This window comes from Prionailurus bengalensis, chromosome E1 (assembly GCF_016509475.1).
Source record: "Prionailurus bengalensis isolate Pbe53 chromosome E1, Fcat_Pben_1.1_paternal_pri, whole genome shotgun sequence".
NCBI lineage: Eukaryota > Metazoa > Chordata > Mammalia > Carnivora > Felidae > Prionailurus > Prionailurus bengalensis.
Window position 1 is genome coordinate 59,529,660 of NC_057347.1, and position 25,433 is coordinate 59,555,092.

A 25,433-nucleotide genomic window follows, 5' to 3' on the forward strand; every position below is an offset into this window, starting at 1 on the left:
CAGTTTCAGTGAATTCCAACTCGACCAAAAACCAAAAAGCTGGATTTAGTTTTGTTAAGAGTCAGATCGGCTAATTCGAACATTCATATGGAAAACGCACAGGCGAGCACATCCAGAAATGTCATAAATAAGAGTGAGGACAAGAGATCAGAATTAAAACGTTTCCAGGGCAGGGTGCCTAGCTGGCTCAGTCAGGAGGCCAGGGGGGTGGGCATGTGACTCTTGATCTCAGGGTGGTTGAGTTCAAGCCCCACACTGGGTGTAGGATTACTAAAAATAAATACGCCTTAAAAAAAATAGTTGGATCCAAATTTTAAAAAAAGTCTCCAGGGGCACCTGGGTGGCGCAGTCAGTTAAGCGTCCGACTTCGGCTCAGGTCACGATCTCGCGGTTCTGTTCATGAGTTCAAGCCCTGCGTTGGGCTCTGTGCTAACAGCTCAGAGCCTGGAGCCTGCTTCAGATTCTGTGTCTCCCTTTCTCTCTGCCCCTTCTTCTCTCTCTCTCTCTCTCTCTCTCTCTCAAAATTAAAACATTTGGGGCGCCTGGGTGGCTTAGTCGGTTAAGCGGCCGACTTCGGCTCAGGTCACGATCTCGCGGTCCGTGAGTTCAAGCCCCGCGTCGGGCTCTGTGCTGACAGCTCAGAGCCTGGAGCCTGTTTCCGATTCTGTGTCTCCCTCTCTCTCTGTCCCTCCCCTGTTCATGCTCTGTCTCTCTCTGTCCCAAAAATAAATAAACGTTGAAAAAAAAATTAAAAAAATAATAATAATAAATAAAAAAAGTCTCCAGAACGATGCGTCACAGTGCAGGGGCCCCTGCGCTACCACGGGCCATGGCAGCAAGCAGCGTGGACGGCTGCACGACAGGGCAGGCCAGAGGTACTTTTTTTTTGTTTTTTAAAATTTTTTAATGTTTATTTATTTTTGAGAGATAGAGAGAGAGAGTGCGCGCGCACATGAGAGGCGGAAGGGCAGAAAGAGAAGGAGACACAGAATCCGAAGCAGGCTCCAGGCTCTGAGCTGTCAGCACAGAGCCCGACGTGGGGCTCGAACTCACAGACCATGAGATCATGACCTGAGCCGAAGTGGGAGGCTTAACTGACTGAGCCACGCAGGCACCCCCAGCAGCGGTACCTTTGAATGCAAGTCCCACGTGAGGCCCATGCACACGCAAGCATCTACATACGTGGGAGCAGTAACATGGCACGTCGGGGACAGAGCGACAGCTAATGAGTCGGCTTTGCTTCTTACCCCAAAATAAGACACAGGTGATCAAAGATTCAAAGGGGAAAAAAAAGAAGTCATGACAGTACTAGAACCGAGGAAAAGAATTTTTAAAAATCATACTGAGAGGTGGGCCTTTCTAACAATGACTTTTTTCCCTTATAAGAGTCTGAGGGACTAAAACTCTGGGACTTGATGAAGGAAAAAACGTGTGCAATCTGGCAGTCATGGGCTAGTTAATTCCCAGAACTCACTAAAATCACCGAGTTGAAGATAGCGGCAGACAACCTGGGCCACTGAGACTGCCCGTGAGGATGGAGGCCAGCACAGAGGCCCCGGCTCCTCCCGACCCGTGGCACTGAGCACCAGGCAAGAGAGCAGCAGCCTGGAGCTGGCACAACATGCAAGGCGGGCACCAGGGGCTAGGGGTGTGGGCGCTCCAGCATCCAGAACTCAAGCGCCACCATCCTTGGAGAAGGGCACCCACACCCCGTGTGCAGTTCTCCCCAAGGCACATGACAGCTACCAGCTACGCAGAGAGGCGCAAGGAGCACCTGCCAAGAAAATCAAAGCTAAGCAGAGAATTTAGCAGTGTGAGGGCGATGGCACTGAACTGAGACCCTGGAAGGGCTGTGCCCTAGGAGTGAGGCAAACCACAAACAGACTCACCTCAACTGAATACAGGCCTCCTGCCCATCCTCTGTCTGCTGGAAGGCAGCATCTTTCAGAATCTCTACCAGTTCTCAAACAGAAACTACCAAGCACACCAGAAGACAGGACCAAGTGACAGAAAACCAAGAGGCTGCAAAGGATCAATATAAACAACACTGACAACTTAAAACAGTAACGGTATCTTGTGATTATTTAAAATATATATGTAATTAAAATACACATAAAAATAGAAGTTTTAAAACTAAAATACACAAAAACAACAGCACCAAAGGCTAAAGGAAGATAAACAGAGGCAAAATATCATGGGATACTTGTCTTATCCGGGAAATGGTAAAAATAATTTATAGCCAACTCTACGATCCATATTAAACTGCCTTGTATAACCATTAGAACAGAAACGTGCAACTCCAGCTAAGAGAAAAATAAAAAGGTGAATACTTAAGGGACGCCTGGGTGGCTCAGTCAGTTAATTGTCCGATTTTGGCTCAGGTCATGATCTCGTGGTTCAGGGGTTCGGCCCTGCGTCGGGCTCTGTGCTGACAGCTCAGAGCCTGGAGCCTGCTCTGGATTCTGTGTTTCCCTCTCTCTCTCTGCCCCTCCCCTACTCATACTCCATCTCTCTCTCAAAAAATAAACGTTAAAAAATTTAAAAAAAAAAAAAGATGAATACTTAAAATGCCTGACTTATCCAAAAGTCAGCAAGAAAGAAACAAACAAAAAAAGAACAGATAGGACAAATAAAAAACAAAGAGTAAGATGGAAGTTTTAATCCCCCCCCAATCAGTAATTATATTCCCTATAAAAAAATCTTGGGGTGCCTGAGTTCAGTCAGTTAAGCATCCGACTTCGGCTCAGGTCATGACCTCATGGTTTGTAGGTTCGAGCCCTGCCTCAGGCTCTGTGCTGACAGCTCGGAGCCTGGCGCCTGCTTCGGATTCTGTGTCTCCCTTCCTCTCTGCCCCTCCCCTGCTCATACTCTGTCTCTCTCTGTCTCTCAAAGATAAATAAATGTTAAAAAAAAAAAAAATCTTACCCTTTTTTTTTTTAATCTTAAATACTCTTATTAACAAACTGGATAAAAACAAAACACTACAAAAGCCAACTACATGCTGTTATCTAAGACATACCACAAATATAAAAAGTATAGAGAGATCAAAAAAGGATAGAAAAGTATACTGTGTAAATATTAATCCAAAGCAAAGTCAAGTTAGTCACGCTATATCAGACAAGACCAACTTTAAGGACAGAAGCAGTCCCAAAGATAAAAAGAGACGTTTCACAGGAAAAAGGGTTAGTTGGGTTAAAAAAAAAAAAAAATGTTAAGTGTTTATTTATTTTTAAGAGCACAAACAGGGGAGGGGCAGAGACAGAGGGGGGACGGAGGATCCCAAGCGGGCTCTGCACTGACAGCAGAGAGCCCGACGCGGGGCTCGAACTCATGAACCTCAAGATCATGACCTGAGCTGAAGCAGGTTGCTCAACTGACTGAGCCACCCAGGCGCCCCAAAAAGGGTTAGTTTTAACAAGAAACAACCAGCCTAAAACGATATGCTCCTAATAACATAGCTTCAAGATAAAGAGCAAAGACTGACACACCTAAAAGGAGAAATAAACAAACCTACAATTACAGCCTGACTTGTCCTATATTTCCCCAAACTGATACACGAGGTCAAAAAACGAGCAAGACCACGTAAGATCTGAAAATCGCAGTTAGTAAACGGTCTAACCACCCACAGGCCCTGAGCATCCACTGGAGAAGACCACGTGCTGGGACACAAAACAAGCCTCAGAAATGCCAAAGCGCTGAAATTCAAGTTCTTCAGCGTATGTTCTCCAACCACAAGGGGATCGTGCTTGAAAACAGTAGTACAAAAGGTTACCGGGAACCCCAAAGGTCTGGAAATCTAAAGAGAAACCGTGGGCAAAGAAGATAGAACGAAAATGAGGAAACAGAGGCTGCAATCAGCTAGAAGCCCTCACCCTACCTCCCCATCCGTTCCAGACAGAGTGTGCATCTGAATGTGAATGATAAAAGCTTCCAGAGTCTAACCCGGGAGGCTATCCGTAGGACCCTGCAGTGGGCAAACGTTTCTAAAACAGCACATAAAAAGCACCCAGCAAAAGAAGGGTGACAAACCGAAGTACACTAAAATGAAGAACAGCTGTTGGTCAAAAGGTATCACGAAGGAAGTGGAAAGGTCGCCAAGAGCGAAAACATCGGCAGTAGGTATTTCTGAAAAAAGATTTAGATCCGGAATCTTCTAAGAACTTCCACAAAATCATTAAGAGAAAGACAGCACGCCTGGGTGGCTCAGTCGGTTAAGCATCCGACCTCGGCTCAGGTCGTGATCTCACGGTTCGTGAGCTCGAGCCCTGCTTCCGGCTCTGCACTCTCTCCCTCTCTCTCTGCCCTTCATGGGATTCTCTCTCTCTCTCCCCCTATGTCCCTTGTGCCACTCTTTCTTTTTCTCTCTAAAGTAAATAAACTAAATTAAATTTTTAAAATTAAAAAAAAAAAAGACTTTATAAAAAGACAGACCAACAACCCACTAGCTGAAACGGGACAAGACGTGAAAGGCAGTCACAGAGGCTCCCACGGCGGACATGCCCGTGTGAGGGGGCTCAACACCACTAGTCATCTGGGAACTGCAAATTTGTTTTTTAATTTTTTTGATGTTTACTTATTTTTGAGAGAGAGAGAGAGACAGAATGCGACTGGGTTGGGGCAGAAAGAGAGGGAGGCACAGAATCCGAAGCAGGCTCCAGGCTCCAGGCTCCGAGCCGTCAGCACAGAGCCCGACGCGGGGCTCGAACTCACAAACCGTGAGATCGTGACCTGAGCCAAAGGTGGTCGCTCAACTGACTGAGCCACGCAGACGCCCCATGGGAACTGCGAATTAAAACCCGCACGAGGTGCCACCGCACAGCCCTCGGAAGGACTAGCATCTGTGACCAGGCCAGCAGATGCAGAAGCAACTGGAATTCTAATGTGGGGCCAGAAGACCACTTTTGGAAAACCGGCAGAAGTTTGGCAAAAGCTGCCGAAGCTGGGGGGACGTAAGCCCGGGACCCGCTACCCCTGCCTCAGTGAATCACCGACGTGCTGCACGCACATCACAGAAGAGTCTCGTGGAGGGCCCCACCGTCTGCCCTGGGGGAACCACGCGATGTCATGCAGCAAGAAGAGGCAAGCTGCCCAACCCCGCGGCGACACAGCTGGCCGCAGATGTGACGCTTGGGTAAGGAGGCCAGACGTACACAAACACGCATTGTTAGACTCCATTTACCCCAACTCGAAGACAGGCGAAGTTTTTCCAAGAGATCAGAAGACAGACGAGCAGTAACCTTTGGAGGGGAAAGACTGTGAGGCACCCCAGGGAGCCTTCCAGTGCTGGAATGTTCTAAACCTGCCACGGTGGCTCTGTGGCTGGGTTCACTTAGCAAGGGGTCAGGCTGTGCACAGAGAATTAGGTGCTCTGCTGTATGCATAGTACACGGTACTCCTGAAACAGTCACCAAACCACACCGGGGGGGAAGAACTCAGCAAGCCCCTACCAGGTTGGCAAGAGGCAAGTCTATCCCAGCACTCGGGCACACACACAGTCATCACAGTTGTCTCCACGCGGCAGAGGGCACCCCATCACGCGGTCCAGGGAGACAGTGGGGGCGCCGCGGCGGGAGGGGGGGGAAGGGGGGAGCTGGGGGAGGGGTGCGAAGCGTGCAGCGCACACGCACTCACGGAAGCACCACTCACCGTCCAGACACACGGTCGCACAAAAACACTCCAGTATTCGGCGCTCGGCTGAGGAAGCTGGTGCGACACACACACCTGGCCCCCGGGAACCTCCCCATGTCCGCATGGCAGTGGTGTGGCCTGACCCTGTGCCTCCTGCACCATCCGGACCAAGGACCTCGCCTCCTGAGAAGCCCTCGTGGGACAGCACGACCCCCCACCCCCACCCCGAGCCCAGACCCAGCCCGTGGGGCCGAGCCACACTCACCTGGGAGGAAAGGGCGTTCTTGTGGATTTTCTTATGGATCAGAGCCGGACAAATGAAGCAGATGAGGCTTCCCATCGTGGCGCCCGTGAGGCCCAGGATCGTCTCCACTGGGAACAGGAAGCAACAGGGAGGGGTGAGGGCCAGCGGCTCCGGCGAGGGACCGAATGAAAGCTCTCGGCAGGCCCAGGGGAGCAAGCCCCTTGCCACGAGGCCCCTCCACGCACGCCTCCAGAACACGAGTGGGAGCGGAGGCACCCCTCCCGTGCCCACAGCCACAGTGAAGGGGACGCCGTCCGAGGCTACAGGGGGGCACGGCGTGGGGCCGGCGGCCCCAGGAGAACCAGAGGCCAAGAGGCCACGCCTTCCCGGCCGTGGAGTCTCAGCCTAGCTCCATGCTCCCTGCACCTCAGCTCCTGGCCAGTGAAATGGGGCCAACGCGGCTCCCTCCCTCGACCGTGTGGGCCTTGGCGAGGCAGGAGCGGGCGTCTGTCCGTAGGGTCCGGCCCAAAGCGAGCCCCGAGCGCACCGCCCTGATTCCTCCCAGAGCACGTGGGCGTCCAGCAGGGGCTTCTCGGATGGCTCATCTTAAATCACCACCCCCTCCGCCTCTCTCGGGGAGAGACGGAGCAGGACGGGTCCTCGGACGTGTGTGGAAGCCAGGACGCGTGGAGTGCGGACGCCTGGCCGGTCACCTGGGGGGAGCGCACGCAGGCCCCGCCGGGTATCTGATGGCAGGAAGCTCTGCGTGTCCGGGAGAACGCGTTTGAGAGCTCAGACCCCGCTCGGGTCCTCCCTCGGTGATGTGTCATCAAAACCGGGAGTCAAGAGCACAGGAGCTGCCGTAGCCCCTCGTTTTCACAAACCGGGCCCGCGTCCCCGCACCTCCGTCTCCACCCAGGGCTCAAGTGCTCAGGTTTCTGCGTGTGCTTGTGATTCCCTGACGCTGAGACGTTCGTCCCACGCTTTTCTTGGGGTGCCAAAGATTCACTGAGGGTGTCTAGACTGTTCTAGGACACCAGGGTGGGTGGCATGAGACTCTGGGATGTGTCCTGGTTGAATGAGACTCCAGGCAGGGACGGCTCCGGGGTCCCTACGCGTAACACAGGGACGCAGGAGGACGGGGGACAGGCAGAGGGCTGGCAGGAGATCGGGCCCCGGAGCAGCCTCCCCCCCACACTCACCGTTTGGGATCATGATTCCACCGACCATGGTTCCAAAGACGACAGAGAGGGTGAGCGCTTTAAACCGCAGAGGGGGCATGTACCCCCCAGCGGTAAAGGTGCCATCTTTCTGCTGGGTGAAAGAAAACAAAAACAAAGGTTTCAAAATGACTGATCTCCTCCCCGCGCTCCAGCCAGGACGCCCTCAAAGGGCCCTGCCTTGTGCCGCCGACGGGCGAGGACGAGGCCGCCAGCCGCGCTCCAGACGCGGCACCGCCCGGCTCGGCCACGTGACTGGGAACCGGAAACCCAAACCGGCGAGACGCCAGGAAGGCACAGGCTGCGCCTCACGTCCGGCGGGGAAGGGAAACCGGAGAACTCCGTTTCTCGACACGTGAGCGGCAGACCCTTCCGTCTTCCTTTAGAGCGACCCGCGGGAGAGACGGAGAACAGCGCCGCGTGGTAGCAGCACGGACACCAGAGCCCAGCCCCAGCCCCAGCCCCGCGCACACCGGCTGATGGCTTCAGAGCGCAGCGGGAGCCCCGGGGCGCCCACTCCCGGCACACCCTCGTGCCACCCGGTGCCACCCACTGTCCCTTCCAGGCGCTGGACACGCAGCCCGAGAGGAAGGAAAGGACGCCGCGCAGCGTAACCAAGGCCCGCGCACCAGAGCAGCGCTGGGCACGCAGGAGGGGCTGACCGCGGTTCCCGTTCGTGGGCTGGGAAACACCTCTCCGGGGGAGCCTCAGAACCTTCCATAACCAGAAGTTCAAAGCACCCGATTTCCAGAATAGACCTTGACGCAGGCGGCTTTCTTAGGACGGCCGCAGCCCAAGTTTCTGAGCGGCTTAGGAGGACGGCTCGTACCTGGTCTGGCGAGGGGGGTGTTAGGGCTACCCCTCTGGACCCGAGAACCTACCCGGTACTCCAAGATGAGGGGGGGAAGGGGAAGCTCCATGTGCGGAGGAGGTCGGGACAGAGTCACCCCCGAGAGGTCACGCGTGAACGCCCCGCAACGACCGGAGCACCCACAAGAGCTGGGACCCAGAGCAGGGGCGGGGAGGTGTTTGGGGACACGTTGGAGACACGCACTCGCAGACGGAGTGCACTCAGGGAAGGACTCTAAAGAGACACACACTTGCCACGTCATCTGTGGGAGGACGGAGAGACACAGATGAAGTCTCTTTCCTCATTTTTAAAATTTTAATTTTTTATTTTAGAGAGAGAGAACATGCAAGTGGGGGGGAGGGGCAGAGGGAGAGACAGAACCTTTTTAATTATTTATTTGTCTTTATTTGGGGGGGGGGGGGGGGCGTGAGCACAAGCCAGTGAGAAGGAGAAAGAGAATCCCAAACAGGGTCTGTGCTCAGCATGGAGCCCAACGTGGGGCTCGATCCCACGACCCCGGGATACTGACCTGAACCGAAATCAAGAGTGGGATGCTCAACCGACTGAGCCACCCAGCCACCTGAGTTTTTTTCCTTGATTTACTATTTCCTCTAATGCCACTATGGATTTTACTTCTTAAACGATAAAAATTGGGGTGCCTGGCTGGCTTAGCCGGTTAAGTGTCCAACTTCGGCTCAGGTCATGATCTCACTGCTCGCGGATTCGAGCCCCGCGACAGGCTCTGTGCTGACAGCTCGGAGCCCGGAGCCTGCTTCGGATTCTGTGTCTCCCTCGCTCTCTGCCCCTCTCCCGCTCATGCTCTGTCTCTCTCTCAAAATAAACATTAAGAAAAATAACGTAAGCGATAAAAATGCATTATATACAGAGGCACAAATGCCGCTCATGCACTAAGCGTGTGTTGGCAACAGACCGTGAAAGATGGGCGCGAGCAACTCACAGTGCAGAGGTGGGGTGGGGAGCCGACCCAGCCACCACCCCCAAGGGACAAAGTGCGACGTCATGCCATGCCTGGCGCCCAGGTACCTGAACGACGGGGGGTGAGGGGGACAAACTGGAGGTGGAAGGACAGCCAGTCCTTCAGGACTCGGCCTCTGCCACGAGGTGCCGTCTCTGGTGGCACCACCGGTGGGGGCGGGGGGGTGGCCGCCTCGAGCGCATGCCAACCACGTGGACAGCAGGCCCCACTCTAGCTCTTCTGGAGGCCCCGGCAGCCCGCCCTCCCCAATCTGGCTACTGGACCCCCTGTCTCCTGGAGTTCAAGACCCCAAACTCCCCACCTGCTCTGCGGCCTCAGCAGTTCACGCAGAACTTGTGCGGCCACCAGGAGTCCTGGCTGACACCGCAGACCGGACTCAAGGACCTCAGGCCAGAGTCACAAGACACGGACGCGGAAAGAAGCTGCGAGGCTGTGGGCTCCCGAGAAGGACGGGGACTCCCACAACTTGGGACACGAACTGTGACACAGACCTTCTGTTTTTGACGTGGCAACACAGAGCCGAGAGAAACTTCCAGTTCCAACCCATGCACGGGAAAACGTCTCATAAAGGGCTAAGCAGGGCCCTGAGTGCACACATGAAAGTGAACGAAACTCAGCCTCTTCTGGAAGCTTCTGTCAAACTGCTGAAACTTTAAGTTCCACCAGCATGGAGAGCACCGGGCGCCGACCCCAGTGCCGACCTGGCCATCGTCACAAAGTGGCTCTTCCACGTTCCCACACATTCCACAGCTTCAAGGGCCCAGTTTCCTGCTGCATCGCTGTTTTGGGGATGACAGCAGAGGGCTGTATAGTCACGGGAGCGGGCCTTCACTGCCCAGACACTCTCCACGTGCCCCACGTGAACAGACCCCTTCATTCCAGCTCTTCTCTCCAAAGTTGGCTTAAAAAAGTAATAATAATAATAATCCCAAGGTGCCTGGTCGCTCAGTCGTTTGAGCGTCCAACTTCGGCTCAGGTCATGATCTCCCGGTTCGTGGGTTTGAGCCCCACATCAGGCTCTGTGCTGACAGCTTGGAGCCCGGAGCCTGCTTCAGATTCTGTGTCTCCCTCTCTCTCTGCTCCTACCCCACTCACACTCTCTCTCAAAAATGAATAAACATTTGGGGCGCCTGGGTGGCTCAGTCGGTTAAGTGTCTGACTTTGGCTCAGGTCATGATCTCGTGGTTCGTGGGTTTAAGCCCCACATCGGGCTTTCTGCTGTCAGCACAGAGCCTGCTTTGGATCCTCTGTTCCCCGCTCTCTCTGCCCCTGCCCTGCTTGTGCTGTCTCTCTCAAAATAAGTAAACCTAAAAATTGTTTTTTTTAATTTAAAAAAATAATAAACATTAAAGAAATTCCTAGGTGCCTAGTGGCTCAGTTAGTTGAGTGCTGACTCTTGATTTCAGCTCAGATCACGATCTCACAGTTCGCAGGATGGAGCCCTGGTCGGGCTCGGTGCTCACAGCACACGCCTGCATAGGATTCTTTCTCCTGTTCTCTCTGCCCCTCTCCTGTGCACGCGTGTGCCTCTCTCTCAAAATAAACATATAAAATATATTAAAAATTATTTTTTAATTAAGATAAGTCCCTATAAAAGATTTCACTTTAATCAAAGCTTTTCCATTTTTTTAATTTAATTTTTTTTGAGAGAGAGAAAGAGCACGCACACGTGCAAATACATGAGCTGGGGGGAGGGAGGGGGTAGGGAGGGAGGGGGAGGGAGAGGGGGGAGGGAGAGAGAGAGAGCGAGGGAGGGAGGGAGGGAGGGAGGGAATCTCTAGCAGGTTCCACGCTCAGCATGGAGCCCAATGCAGGGCTCGATCCCATGACCTGGGACCATGGCCCAAGCTGAAATCAAGGGTCAGACGCTCAACCACCTGAACCACCCGGGTGTCCCAAAGCTTCTCCATTTTTAACTAGGAAAAGCTCCCCCTACCACCACCCAGAAAAGAAAAGACCCAGCAAAAGCCAACAAAAGAGAACACGATTCAGATCAGGAAAGCATTTCCCCAGCCAAGTGCGGTCCGAAGGGCCTCGAGAGCCTCACCTGCTGCTCAAAGAGCAGTGTGTTCAAGGCCTGTCGGCACGGCAGGATCATCATGGGGAAGCCCACGGCCACCGACATCATGAAGCCCACGCGCATCATCTCCGTCACCAGGTTGGAGGGAAAGTGCATCAGCACGTTGCCCGCGGTGGCCTCGGTGAAGCTCACGTAGCCGAAGAAGCCCACCTGTGGGGGGACAGCAGCGGAGGGCGGGCGGTGGGGCCGTGCTCCCTGCCCCGGAGGCGGCCCCAGGCCCCTGCACAAGCAGCTCCGGCAAGCCCATGGCGCACGTCGGACTCTGGCTCGCAAACCGCCCCCCCCGCCCCGCGACCAGAAGGCTCAATTCTGCCGAGGCTCCAGGAGCTTCCCGCGGGGACAGCAGGCACCGGGGAAGCGGAGCCGCCCCAGCGGAAGGAAGCCTCCGGACGCCCCGCAGGCCCCGCACGGCGGCCGGTCTTCATCTGGTGCAAAACCCAAACCCGGGAGCCGTGGGGCACACCGTGCTCGCCCGAGGACGGACACCGCGTGGACGACAATCTGTGTGGACCATCTGCAGAAACCGACACGACGCAGAGGCCGCGAGGCTCGGGGAAACAAGCTGGGATCTCGGCACAGCCATGATTTTGTGTGCGATGCGAAAACCAGAACAAATGGGAACACTAAGAAGTCTGGAAAAAAATCTACCAAAATGTCAACTGTAACGGCACCTGGGGGCTGGAATCGGAGGTTATTTTCTTCCTCCGCGATCTTGCGCTTTCTAGTTTGTTAACAGACACGCCCCCTTCCACAGCTGATTGGCAAAGGTCTCGGAGAAGTCGAAGGAGCCTCCCAGCCAGTGCAACCTGGGAACGGTCCGTGCCCAAACGCCCCCCGGAACAGGAGCGACGGCAGCGCCGCCCAGGGCAGAGCGGCCTTGCGGGTGGCCGTGGAGCCGAGCTGAGGGGGTCTGTCCCATGGCCACCGGGCACCGGGTGGGAAAGGAACAAAGGGCAAGGCTGGTGGCAGGTGGGGGGGAAGGGGCCGAGAGCCAAGTCCGTTCCTGACGTGGGAGACGGGAGAGGGCGCGAAAGGGCTCCTACCGTGACGTAGAAGGTGGTGACCACGTTGAGGGAGGAGGCGAATATAGAGCTCATGGTTTTCACCGACGGCTCGTCCAGGCTGTCGTAGGTGGGCAGAACCTGGCTGTATAAACGCAAGCCACTTCAACAAGCAGATTCCAGAGAGACACGCCCCGTGGCTCCCTAGTTCCCAGGTCCGCGGTCGAGCCTCCGGCACCTTCCAACCACACCCGTCACCACAGTAAGTCGGGGCCACAGCTGACCACGGTTTGGACGGCGGACTGCAGCCACTTGCACCCAGAGCGCCCCCCCCCCCCCCCAACGAGCTCTCTGTAAACATTTCACAAGTGCCACAGGATGAAAGGCCATCTGTCCCGCTGGAGCAGGAGTGTGGCCCCTGTGCGGAGTGCTGGGCTGCGCTGGAGAGCACGCGCCCGCAGGGGAAGCAGGAAGCGGTTCAGGGCACTGCCGTCAAAAGAACAGAAAGTTAAACAAACATAAGCGGGGCCGGGCCGCCTGCCCTCGCCTCAGTGCCGGTGACCGGAGCCGGTCCAAGGGCCAGGAGAGCAGAGCTGCTGGGTGTGAGGGGGACTCGTCCGGGCTCCGTGCGAACAGAGAGTCACTGAGGGAAGCAGGTGGGGAGAGGCGGTGGGAGGGGGGGGGGACAGGGAGGTCTGTGTGTGGCCCCAGGAAGGGAGGCTGCAGGGCGGGGGGCGGGGGGGGGGCGTCCAGACAAGGCGGCAGGGATGAACTGTCCTGGGGGTGAATGACGAAGAGGCGGCCACCCTCCATCCCATGCACTGTGGCGTAAGGATGGGGGCAAGGGGGCCACGGCCAGCGGTCACGAATGCAGGATGCCAGCTGGCAGGGGTGCGTCGGGACACAGAAGATCGTCGCCAATGAATGGACAAGCAGAACGGTCAGTGGAGCCAACCCCCCAAACCACCTTCAAGAAAGCGAGAGGAAACGTCACCGAAAAGCCAGCGGAAACCAGCGGGAAGGCCCGGCTGGAGTGCACCGTCCCGTCAAGGCACCCACGGTGGGCAGGGGCACGCTGTACAGCCGCCTTCCCCTCCGCCCGGCTGCACGTGCCGTGCAGCCCACCCACATGGCAGAGGACACGCGGGGGCCACCACACAAACGTCTCGGCGCCGAGCAGCTCCCGGGCCGGGGCGGGGTCCCCACGGGCGAGTGCCGACTCGGGGGAGCGGGGTCAGACCCCCGGACAGGGACCTCCCTTCCGCGGCCCCCGGCACACACCAGGAGCTGCGGGGACTGTGCGGAGGGGCTTGTGCCCGGCACGTGGGCACGAGCAGGTGTGGGAAGGCCAAGGCGGTGGCCCCCTCTGATCCCGCCTGTGCCCCAGAAGCCCCTGGCAGTGGGAGCCACAGACACCCACGGCGCCCCACCTCGGCCCTCCACAGAGCACCGAGACCGCCCGCCCGCCAAGCGGCCTCCACGGGCACCGGGCCTCTCCGTGCTCAGTGTTCTCTCGGCTGCTTCTCCGGGCCCCGGAGCCTAGTGGGGCTGCACCAAGTACTCATTACTATGAAGTAAGACCAGAAAGGGCCAGACAGCAAGGGCCGAGCAGAGACCTGGCCCGTCCCTGCAATAAGGAGACCAGTCACACAGGAAGGGCCTGGTGGTCCCCTAGCGGTCACCTGGCAATGGCGGGCAGGGGCCCCCGTCCTGCACGCGCTCTGGTGCACAGACACATCGAGAGGGGAGAGCTCTATCTCTGCCCTTGGCAGATGCGCGTGTTATTAAGGATGGGGACGTCGGCAGATTGGTCGCGCCGAGCTCTAAAAGCGCCAAGGGCCCCCCCGCCCCCCAACAGCCGCTCACTGCGGAGAATGTGGGCGTATCTACAGGCCGCCGCCCTCTGCAAGCAGCAGAACAAGATGGGGGCCCACAACCCTTCCAGAACCTACAATCTGACCTAAGAACCAAACCCAAAGGATGTGCGCTGGCTGCTACGTGGCCATCACCAAAAAGCCCAACCACGGGTTTATTTTTTAAAAAGCAAACTCACAGACAAAAAGGACAACCGGTAACTAGGTACGCGGTAGGAGAACGTAACTTCTGTCACCGATTATAATGGGGACATTAAACAGCAAGAGTGGAGCACGTTCTGGTGGGAAACCGAGCTGCCAAGAGAGACAGCAAGCGGGAAGTGACGATTTGGATCCCGCATGTGGGTGTAAACACAGCAGCACGAGCAAATTTATCTGCCACGTTAGTTTACGATTGGCACAATACATGCCCAGCGGAGCTACGGGGGGGTGGGGGTGGGGGGCTGCTCCGCCAGCCCCCCACCCCCGCCCCCCCACCCGTGCACTGATGGTCTTTTCCCGTCCGTGCCGGATTTACGCCTCTCTTTTGAGCGGGTTACCGTTCCGACCGGGCATGAATCACTGGCTCTTGTCATCCGGGGAGGACGGTAATGCTGCTGGAATTCTGGAAATCGCCTGATCTGCATTCACAGAGCCCCGCGTGCCAGAGAGAAAGCACGCTCGCGCACGCGCACACCCCTCCGAAGGCGCCCCGGCGGCAGTCGGAAGTCAATGTTTGTGCAATTTCCTTTTAAATATTCTCACACGAACAGCTCAGTTTTGGCAAAATGCTTGGGACTGTGTGAATCAGATGGTTTTGGGCTGTTCTGTGTTGCCCACAGCCAACTCTTCGGGGAGGGGGGTGGCGAACTGGGCACTGTCCCCAGTGCTGCCAGCAGCACGTCTCAGCAATGAAGTCGAGTTCCCTCTCGATAAAAATACACACAGCTCTCTCCCTCAACTTGGAGGGGGGACAAGTCACAGCGAAACGAGGCATTACAAGCTGGTGGCCCGCGTCACCGATTACAGAGAGCAGACGACGCCCACTTCCTGCATCGGACCCCCGCCCCACGAAACACGCTGGCGCCTGGGGCCCCTTGGGAGCGGACGGCACTTACGACTGGCAGGCGAAGGACATGCCGAAGATGGGGATACAGCGGAAGACGCCCTCCCAGCGCATGTAGCTGACCCGCTGCAGCCACTGCCCGCCGAACAGGCCGTGCTTGAGGGAGGACAGCACGATCTGCACGAGGACAAGAAGGGAGGGCTCAGGACACACGGACGACCGGGACGGGACGGGACCCGGGACCCCCGGGGCCTCGGCCACGTGCTCCCCTGCAGCAAGAGCTGACACTGCCGGCCGGGGCCCGGGGTCCCCAGTCCGCTGCCCTCCGCTGTGCCACGGGCTGGACGCACGCAGCCAGCAGGAGCTCTCGCTGCAGGACCCCTCCTGGGCCTCCGGGCGGCTGCCTGCACTGGGGACTCGGCACGGGCAGGACACGGCGAGGCCCAGATGGTCCCCACAAATTGGGCAGGTCCCTCCTTTTTTTTTTTTGTTTTTTGTTTTTGTTTTTAAAGTAAGTCCTACACCCAACACGGGGCTCGAACTCACAACCCGGAGATCGAGAGCCGCACGTTCCACCAACTGAGGCAGCCGAGTGCCACCCCCAACCCAGACAAACCTGGGGCTCCTGGGTGGCTCAGTCAGTCAAGTGTTTGACTCTTGATTTCGGCTCAGGTCGTGGTCTCGGGGGTTCGTGAGTTTGAACCCCATATTGGGCTCTGTGCTGACAGCACGGAACCTGCTTGAGATTCTTTCTCTTTCCCTCTCTGTCCCTCCCCCGCTCGTTCTCTCTCTCTCTCAAATAAACAAATTTTAAAAAAGAATAAAAGACAAACCCATAGAGGACAGGGCTGTCTGGAGAGCAGGGGCGACCATGACCGCACTGGCCCTCACAACTGGGGGTGCTGGCCGCACCCCCCCCCCCAGCGCTCGGAGTCCCGAGGAAAACCCACTGCAGTATTTCCACCCCGTTCACTCAGGGGCGGGCGCTTCTGACCTTTGCTGTGAACGGGCAGGTCTGGGGCTTGGCTCCCAGGAGCCTCCAGGCACTCATAGGAAAGGAACATTCTAGGCGTGAGCTCCACACCGGACCCCCCAGAGCTGGCCGGCTGTACACGTTCATCGAGAAAACAACTTGCCCCCTCGTGACTAAACACTGGCGCCAAGACTCCCGATCCCAAGCTACACAGAAAATGTCTTTCCATAAAACGAAGAGCATCCACACTTTGTCTCCTGGGGAGTCGGCCGCGCCCCCCCCGCCCTGGAAGACTCCCCTCCCCCGCCGTCGACGGCCCCGAGGCCAGGCGGCCGTGTGCCCCACCGGGGCTCACGAGGATAACTCTAACACCTCCCGGCTGCCAACCACGTTCCCGTCGTCCCCAGGAGGCGGCGGGGGGCCAGCCCGGAGCCTCGGGCGGCCTCCACTCACCACGAACATGAACACGGTGTAGAAGATGAGGGCCATGGCGCTGAAGGACTGGATGGAGGCCATCATGTTCCTCTGCAGGCTGAGTGGGAGCACGATGCACAGGGACACCGCAAAGAGCAGGAACACGCGGAAGGTGCCGGTCACCTGGGGGGAGCCGAGCATGCCGGGAAGGCCTCGCCCCGGGGGACCCCCAGCGTTACGAACCTGCGAGCCTGGAACCAACCCTGGCCCATCCCGCCTGCCCTCCCGTCCGCACGGGGCTGAGCAGTGGCCCCACGGGGGCGCCACGCGGAACCGCCACAGGAGCGGCCACGGACCCTCCAGGGTACCGGGCCCGGGCGTGTCTTACCTGAAACCCGAACAGCCGAGCAAAGAAGTTGGACCCCAAGTCGCCAATCACAACGTAGAAGGCCATGCAGGTCCCCAGCATCAGCCCGATCATGCTGCGGAGAACGCGGTGGGGTTGAGAGGGCACCATCCTAGCAGGAGGCCAGGGGTCGAGCCCCGGGAGTCCCCGCCGATCACGGCTGGCCGGCGACCGCCCGGAGCCGGGCCCCATGGGAGACGCGGTGCCCAGCATTCACCGGTCTGCGGGGCTGGGGGGCGCAGTGCGCTCTATCCCACGCGACGAACACTGAGCAACTAAACTTCTCTCCCCACGGGGGGCTGCACACACTTTTCGGAGCTACCAAAACGCCCCGCGATGCTACTCAAGTTAAAAGAACAATCGACTACTTTCAAAGAGAGTTGTTCTTCCGCGTTCACGATTCCCTGATTTAGAAGTCTAAAAGGGCAATTTCCCGGCAATTTTTTCTTCTCGCAAAACTTCACTCCAAAGGGAGAAAGATAGGACATTTCCAATCTGATGCCGCCTTGAGGCGACAGCGTGCGGGGCTGGGGGTGCAGGGGCTTCGGGAGGGGTGCCGAGGAAGGGGCCCCAGCTAAGCGAGCGCCGCTGTGCTCTGTGTTCCGAGCTGTCCGGTCCTGAGGCTTAAGTAAGACTTTCACCCTCGACTCTAATCATTTTAAGAGAACACTAACTTGAACTCTCAACTCATCAGTAAGCGACACCTCAGAACAGGGTAGCCTTCTAAACCAATGCACGTCTGAGGCACGTGGCTCACGCAGCAGCCGTCCCCGGCTTCTCAGCACGGGCGACGGAGGGCAGCGGGCGTCAGGTCGGCGAGGCCGCTCCACCTACCTGGTCTCCACCAGCATCTTCCCCGCTTTCCCGTAGGCGTGCAGCGCTAGGGCGGAAACAGAGAGTCAGCTCCCGGCCAAGAACACGAAAAGCGCGCCACCAAAAACGCCTCTAAAAACGAGGTGAGGACGGCCACGTGACAAGGACCCACGGTCTGGAGTTTCACGGGTGTGAGGAGAGCGTGCTAGGATTTTGGGTCCGTGCTGCTTCCGGTCTACCATCAAGGAAAGCACAGGAAAAAGAACAGAGCAAAGGAAAGACACAGGCAGTTGACTTTTCTCATTCAAAACAAAACAAAACAAAACAAAACAAAACAAAACAAAGGAAAGGAAAGCTGTCCCTGCAAAGTGGCAGTCTCCCACACGCAGCCCTGAAGGAGGCCGGCCCGGACCCGAGGCTGCAGGTGCACACGGGCGGGGGAAGGGCAGGGACAGGGCGGACAGTGCCAGGCGACCTCGCTTCCCCGTCACCCCAGAGCGCCGGTTCTCCAGGCTCACGCCAAAGGGACCTGGTTCAGGGCTCTTATGTTCACTCTCTGTGATTTCAGAAGAAAACTCTGAGAATCCTTTCTGGTGGGGCACTTTGGGTGGGAGGGGACAAGAGGTCTCAGGCCTGCCCCTTTTCAGGATGGTGAACAGCGTGTCCCACGGTGGAGGGGAGTTGCCTGTCCTTCCTTCTTGGCAGCAGAATGGCTTTGAGCAGATGAGAGGTTAAGAGCTGGCTCCACAAGGCCCTTCCCGGGACTGAACAGCGGTCCGGGAACCCCGCATCCTCCGCCGTCCAGGCAAGTCCCCATCCCCCAGGGGCAACCGGAGACGGGGTGTGAGCGCACAGCCCAGCTTCCTGCTCCGAGGGACTCGGAGAGCAGGAAACATGCAGGCCAGTTGGTGTCAATGAGTCCAAACAACACTCGTCACTTTTAGATGACTTCGGAAGAGGCACAGGGCTGCCAAGAGCAAGGGAGCTTGGCACAGGCGACACGGGCTACGACGAGCGGGCCTCCCTGGTTTGTGTGACTCCCCGCCGGAGACTCAAGGCCAAGTCGAGGCCTTCACGAACGAAGGACTCCAGACGGCAGCCAGTAGCTGGAGGTCTGCTGTCACCAAAGGGAGGTGCTCCAAGGCCCCCAAGGACGGCCGGCAGGCAGCACAGCCCTGGGCGTGACCCGGAGCTCAGTGCCCCGCAGAGGTGGCCCCGTTCCTGGCCCTCCCAGTCCTTCTCCTTCTGCACAAGGAGGTGGAATGTCTACAGCACGCTCCAGATGCTCAGAGCAGCTGCCAGAAACAATTCCAGGACGCGCCCGCAGCCTGGACAGCGAGAAAATGGAAGGCACTCTAGGAAGCAGAGGAGCACGGTGGGAGGTGACTCTCTTCACCCAGACGCTCAGAACGACATCCTGACCGGGCCATCCCAGTTCCCGGCCTCCCCACTCACTCCTTTCTTGACCTACCCCGCCCCTACTTCAAGTGCAGATCTCTCAGCAACCTCCAACCCGGAGTCTCAAACAGAAACGCCCAGCAGCCCCCAAGCCCCAGCCTCCCGCCTGGCACGGTGCTTGGAAGGGCAGAGGGGGCCCGGGACTGCCCCTCAAGGGTGGAACCACAGCGCCAGACCGGCCCCATTGGGCTGGCAGGCGTCCGCAAGAGGGTTTCTGAGCAAGCCCCATCTGGTCTGGGTGTGGACCAGAGCTAAGCCAGGCCGTCCCCCCCCCCCCCCCCCCCCCGCCGGTGATGGGCACTCTGCAGCTAACAGGCCGGGCCTCATGGGGACAAGCAGTAGGCGTGGCCCCGTACCAGCCTAACCAGTGCACTCGTGCGGAGCTAGGACTGGTGCCGGGAGGCTCTCCCAGTCCTTCCCTGGGAGACAGGGTGGCGGCTCCTCCTAGGAGCCACTGCTCGGCCCAAGGCCCTGAGGCTGCCACGGACACAGAGCTCTCAGACCACCGGGCTCAGTGCGGGAGCCGGGCCACACTCCCACTCTCTCCGCCAGCTGTCCAAAGCCTCCTCCGGACCACCGCCCAGCATCAGCAGGGCAGAGGAGGTGATGCGCACCAAACTGTGCCGTTCAAGACAGGACGGCGACCGCAACCCGGCCATCCCCAGAGCCGGGCCTCGGACTGCATTTGATTCCCCAGTGCCACCTGCACAGAGGACAATAAAACATTTGTTGCATAAATGAGGCTGTAGAGACCCCTGGGCATCAGGAGGCTTGGCTTTATAGCCCTCGTGCCCAAGCCACGTACCCACACGTGTGGGTCACACATCTGAAGACAGGCAGGGAGAAAACTGGCCGGACAGGCCCCCTGCAGGCCCCGCCCCGGGCTCCGGAGCGGGCAGCAGGCTGACCAGACCCCCGGGAGGTCGGACGACGAGACCACGGACACAGCACCAAAGCATCTGGTGCTCACAACTGAGAGCTCGGGCGCACCGGCCACACTCCACAGGTCGGGGTGCGGGCTCAGGGTGGCCTCACGGGGGCTGAGGCCACTGGAGGAGGCGGACTGGCCCGCAGGTCTGTCTTCTGAAGGCAAGGTTTAGAAAAGTCTACGTGAAGCAGGCTTCACAGGGCGAGGAAGCAGGAGGTAAGAAACGGATGAGATTCGCCAACACGGCCCGTGAGCAGCCAACGCCACAAACACACGGAAGTAACAACAGCGAAAACCGCCCGGCGCTCTATTTCCCGACCAGCCGAGCTCCCTGTCCAGCAGCCACCTGCACACGGGTCACAGGGAGGGGGCAGCACGTGACCGCCGCGGGGGATCACCACACTGCAAAACCATCGTAGACTCACGTCTGGGCGAGGCAGACATACCCGTGAAAACGGCCCATACGCGCGCCCCCCCCCCCCCAACAGCCGTGGAGCGTTAGTGCCTCAAACGGCCTATTTGAGCTTTGCCCCCGCCCCAGGCCCTGCACGGTCTCCAGGTCTGGCCGAAGGCCATCTGTCCACATCCCTGTCCCCCACGGCTGCCCGACGCCCACGGACCCAGCGGACGACGCACGCCGGGGCCAGGAGGTCTGCTGACAGAGACGGTCCGTCCTGACCCCGTGGCACCGGGATGCGGGGCGCCTCCTCGAGGGCCACCCTCTCCAGCCATGGCGCAAGCTCTCACGGTCTCTTCCCAGAGGCAGAGGATGGAGAGAAAGACCCTTCAGTAGGTCTCCGCCCAGGTGTGGGTCCGAGAGACACTCTTCTCCTGTCGAGGACTCCTCTCTGAGTGGCGGGGTCTCTGTTTCTGGGAGACGGGGCCAGGCCCGAGGCCGGACACCAGGCGGCCGAGGCCGCAGGCGGGAGCTCACCCAACTGAGCCACTTTGCTGAACGAAAGACACCACCCACAACCGAAGACCAGTGGTGGTATGGGGCCTCTTCTGCTTCTAGCAGCGGAGCTAGCCCGTAGAGGGGGAGGCACGTAGAGGGGGAGGGCCCAGGCAGCCGCGTAGACGGGCGCCCACTGTCCGATTCCCTTTCGGCCTCTCATGTGCCACCACATCGGTTTGCCTTCTCGGGGACTTTCTAAGAATAATCAGACGGACTGCTGTCAAACCCGCGGCCTTCCCGGGTCTAGGGTCACGCGTCCTCTTTCAGGGCACAACCAAGCACCTCGTGGGCCGTCTTCTCGGGTAACCCCGCCGTATGGAGACCCTCAGAGAGGAGAGAGGGGACCCCGAGGCCAGGGCCCTACAGGCGGGGGAAGGGGTGCCCCGGAGCACGATTCATCCCGGCGCGGTCCGTTCACCTGTCACTATCACTTCCTCAGGTGGCTCCGACGACGACGACGGCCTGAGAGCACAGCTCTCTTCGGGGAGGAGAGAAGGAGGCGCCCCTTCGGCTCTGAGGTCAGAGCGGATGCTGGCAGCTTGGTGGCGACGCAAAGCCGACGAACTGGAAGGAAACCCGAGGTGGAGCCGCCAAAAGCCCACGCGCGGACCCTGCAGATGCTTTTATTTCGTTTGGCCCCCTGGAATCTGCACGCCACTTCCTCTCGCCGCCTCCTCTCGGCCCCGGCGCCCCGGCCACACGCTGGCGGGAGGTGGGGGAGGCCGGGGAGGGGCTCTGGTCCGGAGCCCAGGGACTCTGCCCAGCTCTGAGATCCCCCACACCAGACATCCGCGGTGCGGAATCCACACCAGCCCGAGGACGCTGGGAAAGTAAGGGGCCCGCCCTCGGAGCCAAGTGGCCTAGGAAACAGTCCAAACCAAAAGGAAGCAGAAAGCGCAGCCTCCTCGCCCTCGCCCTCGCCCTCAATCCAAGGAAGACAGAATTAAAGGACACAAAATTACAACCATGAGCATCGGGGAAACAGCACCGCTAGGGAGACAGGTGACGGGCCCGCCACCGGCCCAAGCCCATGACCGTCTCCCCCATGGCATCCACGGCGTGGAAGCACAGCAGACCCCGGGCCTGAGGACCGCGGGTCCCGCCGGAGTTCGGAAGGGAGACTCCCCACGGGTATTTGCACAAGTCGGGGACGGCGGAACAAGGGTCCCCTCGATGGTAACGCATGTGTTTCCGTTAACGGTTTTTGAAAACTGAGTTACGCTTTACGATAAGGAAAAGAAATGCCGTTCAAGGAAGTCCGGAAGCATAAAGTGGACGAAAAGCAAACGAACGAGGGAGAAAGGGCCCGGCGCCAGAGCGCGTGCTGCCTGCCTAAGAAGGGGCTTCGGGCTGGGGCCACCGCGCCAGGGGCCAGCGCTCTCACCCAGGCCGGCGTACGTTCTCCGCTTGCTCAGGCTGGCGGACTTCACCAGGAACATGCAGGACTGGTGTGTCATCCAAGAGCAGAAAACCAAGAGCAGGGCCCCCAGGACAATGCCACACTGGAGGGTTGGGAGAAAAAGAGACAAAATAAAGCCAGCCGGTACTGTGGCCTCACGCGCGTGGCTCCCGAGAGCCCTCCCCGCCTCCCTCCGCTCTTGCTGACCCAAGACCCCGGCTCTGCCTCGCTTCTCTGCCCACGGGTGGCAATTCCCAGCGCTGACAGGGACCGATTCCCCACGTGTGGCGGCCACATGCGTTGTGGCCCTGAAAGAGTGCCACGGACACCATTTCCTCGGTGGCCTCTCCGAGTCTTAATGAACAGCCAGGTGCTGCCAACGAGCGGCCCCCCCAGTTCTCTGCGTGCACCCCGCAGTTCGCCACCTTCTAGCCACTTACATCAGCAGCTATGAGTGGTGACCACATTCCGGAAGGAAGAGATTAAAAATGACATTGACACCTTTCTTACGAGTTCCAGAGACACCATCTGACCCAGCGATCGCACCCCCCGCTATCTTCCCGGGAGAAATGCACACATACACGTTCACTCCAAAACCTGCATGTACGGAAGATTTATCCGTAATCGAAAGCTGAAGAAACAGCTCCAGGGCAGGGACTGGGAAACCTTGGGGAGCGTCTAAAGGGCTAGAGCATTTTTAGAAATAAACACAAGGTCAGAACGCCTGGGTGGCTCAGTCAGTTGGGCATCCAACTCTTGATTTTGGCTCAGGTCATGATCCCAGGGTCATGAGATTGAGCCCCAAGTCCGGTTCCACACTAGGTGTGGGGCTTGCTCAAGATTCTCTCTCTCTCTCTCTCTCTCTCTCCCCCCTCTCTGCCCCTCTCCCCCACTCGTGCTAATAAAAAAAATTTAAGCAACTGAAATAAACACAGGGTCTTGGGACTGGGTTTTGAGGTTGAGTTGAGAGCAGGGGAAACGACCCGGAGGTTGGTGCCCCTACAGAGCAGACCAGTAGAGAACCTCCGTGACTGTATTTCTGTTTTGTCCAGTCGTCTTTCCTCTCTGACTTCCGGGTCCCCCGTGTCAGGTGAGGAGCCAGGGGTCCCTGTTACAAGTCAGGAGCCCTGTAGAGAGAGCCCTCCTTTCTTTTGTACAAGTGCCTGAATGCTGCAACGGGCAGACTTTTGCAAAATTTTCTATTAGTTCCTAACGTCAATGGTGACTGGGTTCCTGGGGGCTACACCCAGCCTCGGACTTTTGTAAGAATTTTGGGGTGACTCACTTAGGTGTCGTTTCCTTCTCACTCCCTTTTTTCCTGTGTAATCTAAGCGCATTACCCATATTTGCAGGGGAAAAAAAATAAATAAAACAAAAAAATAAAAGCTGAAGAAACGAGTGTCCTACTGGTGTCGACCAGAGACGAACATACAACATATCCTACAATCCAGCGATTCTACTCGAAGATAAACACCCCAGAGAAATGCACACGTGCCGGGGAAGCCCGCGCACAGGTGCCCACAGAGCTCCGGATGCAGGGAAGGGAACGAATTGTAGCATATCTGTAGAACAGACATTAAAATGCACAGGTAGGTAGGTAGACATTAAAACGCGCATAGCAGGGGCGCCTGGGGGGCTCAGCCAGTTGAGCGTCCGACTTCAGCTCAGGTCATGAGCTCACGGTTCATGGGTTCGAGCCCCGCGTCGGGCTCTGTGCCGACAGCTCGGAGCCTGGAGCCTGCTCCGGATTCTGCGTCTCCCTCTCTCTCGGCCCCTGCCCTGCTCATGCTCTGTCTCTCTCAAAAAATTCAATTAAAAAAAAATTTTTTTTAATTTAAAATGCACATAGCAGGATGATTCTGTGTCCATAACGTCAACACAGAGGCACCACCCACGGACGGCCCTAGAGGTGAGAGGGTGGGCCGCCAGTGGAGGGGACAGTGCTGGCAAGGCTGTGTTCCTTGACTCGGGAGCTAGTTACCCGTGTGCGTTCACTTTCTCACAACCCGGCACGAGGACACCTAAGAGGGGGTTTCTTTGTATGTATGTCTTGCTTCGGCAAAATGTCCATTTTTGCTTAAAGGACCCGAGTTACTACAACCAGACAAACAAAAAAAGCCCCAGACCGACTTTTTTTTTTTTTTTAATTTTTTTTTCAACGTTTATTTATTTTTGGGACAGAGAGAGACAGAGCATGAACGGGGGAGGGGCAGAGAGAGAGGGAGACACAGAATCGGAAACAGGCTCCAGGCTCTGAGCCATCAGCCCAGAGCCCGACGCGGGGCTCAAACTCACGGACCGCGAGATCGTGACCTGGCTGAAGTTGGACGCTTAACCGACTGCGCCACCCAGGCGCCCCAGACCGACTTTTTTTAAATGGCATGGCTGTCGGACACTAAGCACATACATCCCCAAAGTGCCCGCTGGCCTCCTGCTGCGCTCCAGCCGAGGGCCGCCCACGGAGGGGATGCCATGGCCAGACGAGAGTGGCTGTCCCAACCCCGCCAGGCCCTCAGGACAGGGGAACCACTTGCGGTTCTGTGTGTGCACGTGGGCCTCCGCCACTCAGCTGTGAGCTCCCCCTGGGCCAGTGAGTCTGGCCCACGTTTAAATGCTCTGGCAGGGCCTCGTGCCCCCCCCACAGCAGACTCGGGGACGGCTGAGTCACCTGGCTCCAAACGCGTGCCTCACCAGAGCCCTGCCACGGTGGCACCTCACCGACCGATTTCAAGGATGGCAGCCGGGACTTACAGGCACGCAACCACACGTGTCCCGGGAGGCCAGGCCACGCCAGGCAAGTCACAGTGCACGCTGGGATCTGTAGCGCTTACACACAGATGGGCGCCGTGGGCTCTGGAGCAGCAGGTGCAGCGTGGCCTGTCACCTCGGCAGGCAGGGCCCCTGTCCTCCTGCCCACGTGTCTGTCAACAGATCAGTAACCCACACGGGAGCTCTAAAGGAACGCAGGCTGGTAGGCCCTGGGTGGGGGACCAAGAATCTCCAGGGGCACCTGGCTGGCTGGCTCAGTCGGTAGAATGTGCACTCTTGATCTTGGAGTCGTGAGTACGAGCCCCGGGTTGGGGCTAGAGTTGACTTTAAAAATAAATAGATTGGGGCGCCCGGGTGGCTCAGTCGGTTAAGCGTCCGA

The 25,433-nt window shown here is 58.0% G+C and overlaps 1 protein-coding gene across 4 annotated transcripts in view; it reads right to left on the reverse strand.

Moving 5' to 3' along the window:
• Positions 1 to 25,433, reverse strand: part of SLC38A10 (solute carrier family 38 member 10) — a 45,849-nt gene that overhangs the window by 17,999 nt on the left and 2,417 nt on the right. For 3 of the 4 annotated variants that reach the window (XM_043585352.1, XM_043585351.1, XM_043585349.1), the window contains exons 2-10: positions 22,271 to 22,388; positions 17,567 to 17,612; positions 16,715 to 16,808; positions 16,366 to 16,509; positions 14,992 to 15,116; positions 12,063 to 12,165; positions 10,987 to 11,169; positions 7,075 to 7,186; positions 5,894 to 6,000 (exon numbers count right to left, since the gene is read on the reverse strand). In XM_043585352.1, the coding sequence (XP_043441287.1) occupies positions 5,894 to 6,000; positions 7,075 to 7,186; positions 10,987 to 11,169; positions 12,063 to 12,165; positions 14,992 to 15,116; positions 16,366 to 16,509; positions 16,715 to 16,808; positions 17,567 to 17,612; positions 22,271 to 22,388 (1,032 nt within the window). The remainder of the gene's footprint in view (positions 1 to 5,893; positions 6,001 to 7,074; positions 7,187 to 10,986; positions 11,170 to 12,062; positions 12,166 to 14,991; positions 15,117 to 16,365; positions 16,510 to 16,714; positions 16,809 to 17,566; positions 17,613 to 22,270; positions 22,389 to 25,433) is intronic. The other variant, XM_043585350.1, reaches the window with a different exon arrangement.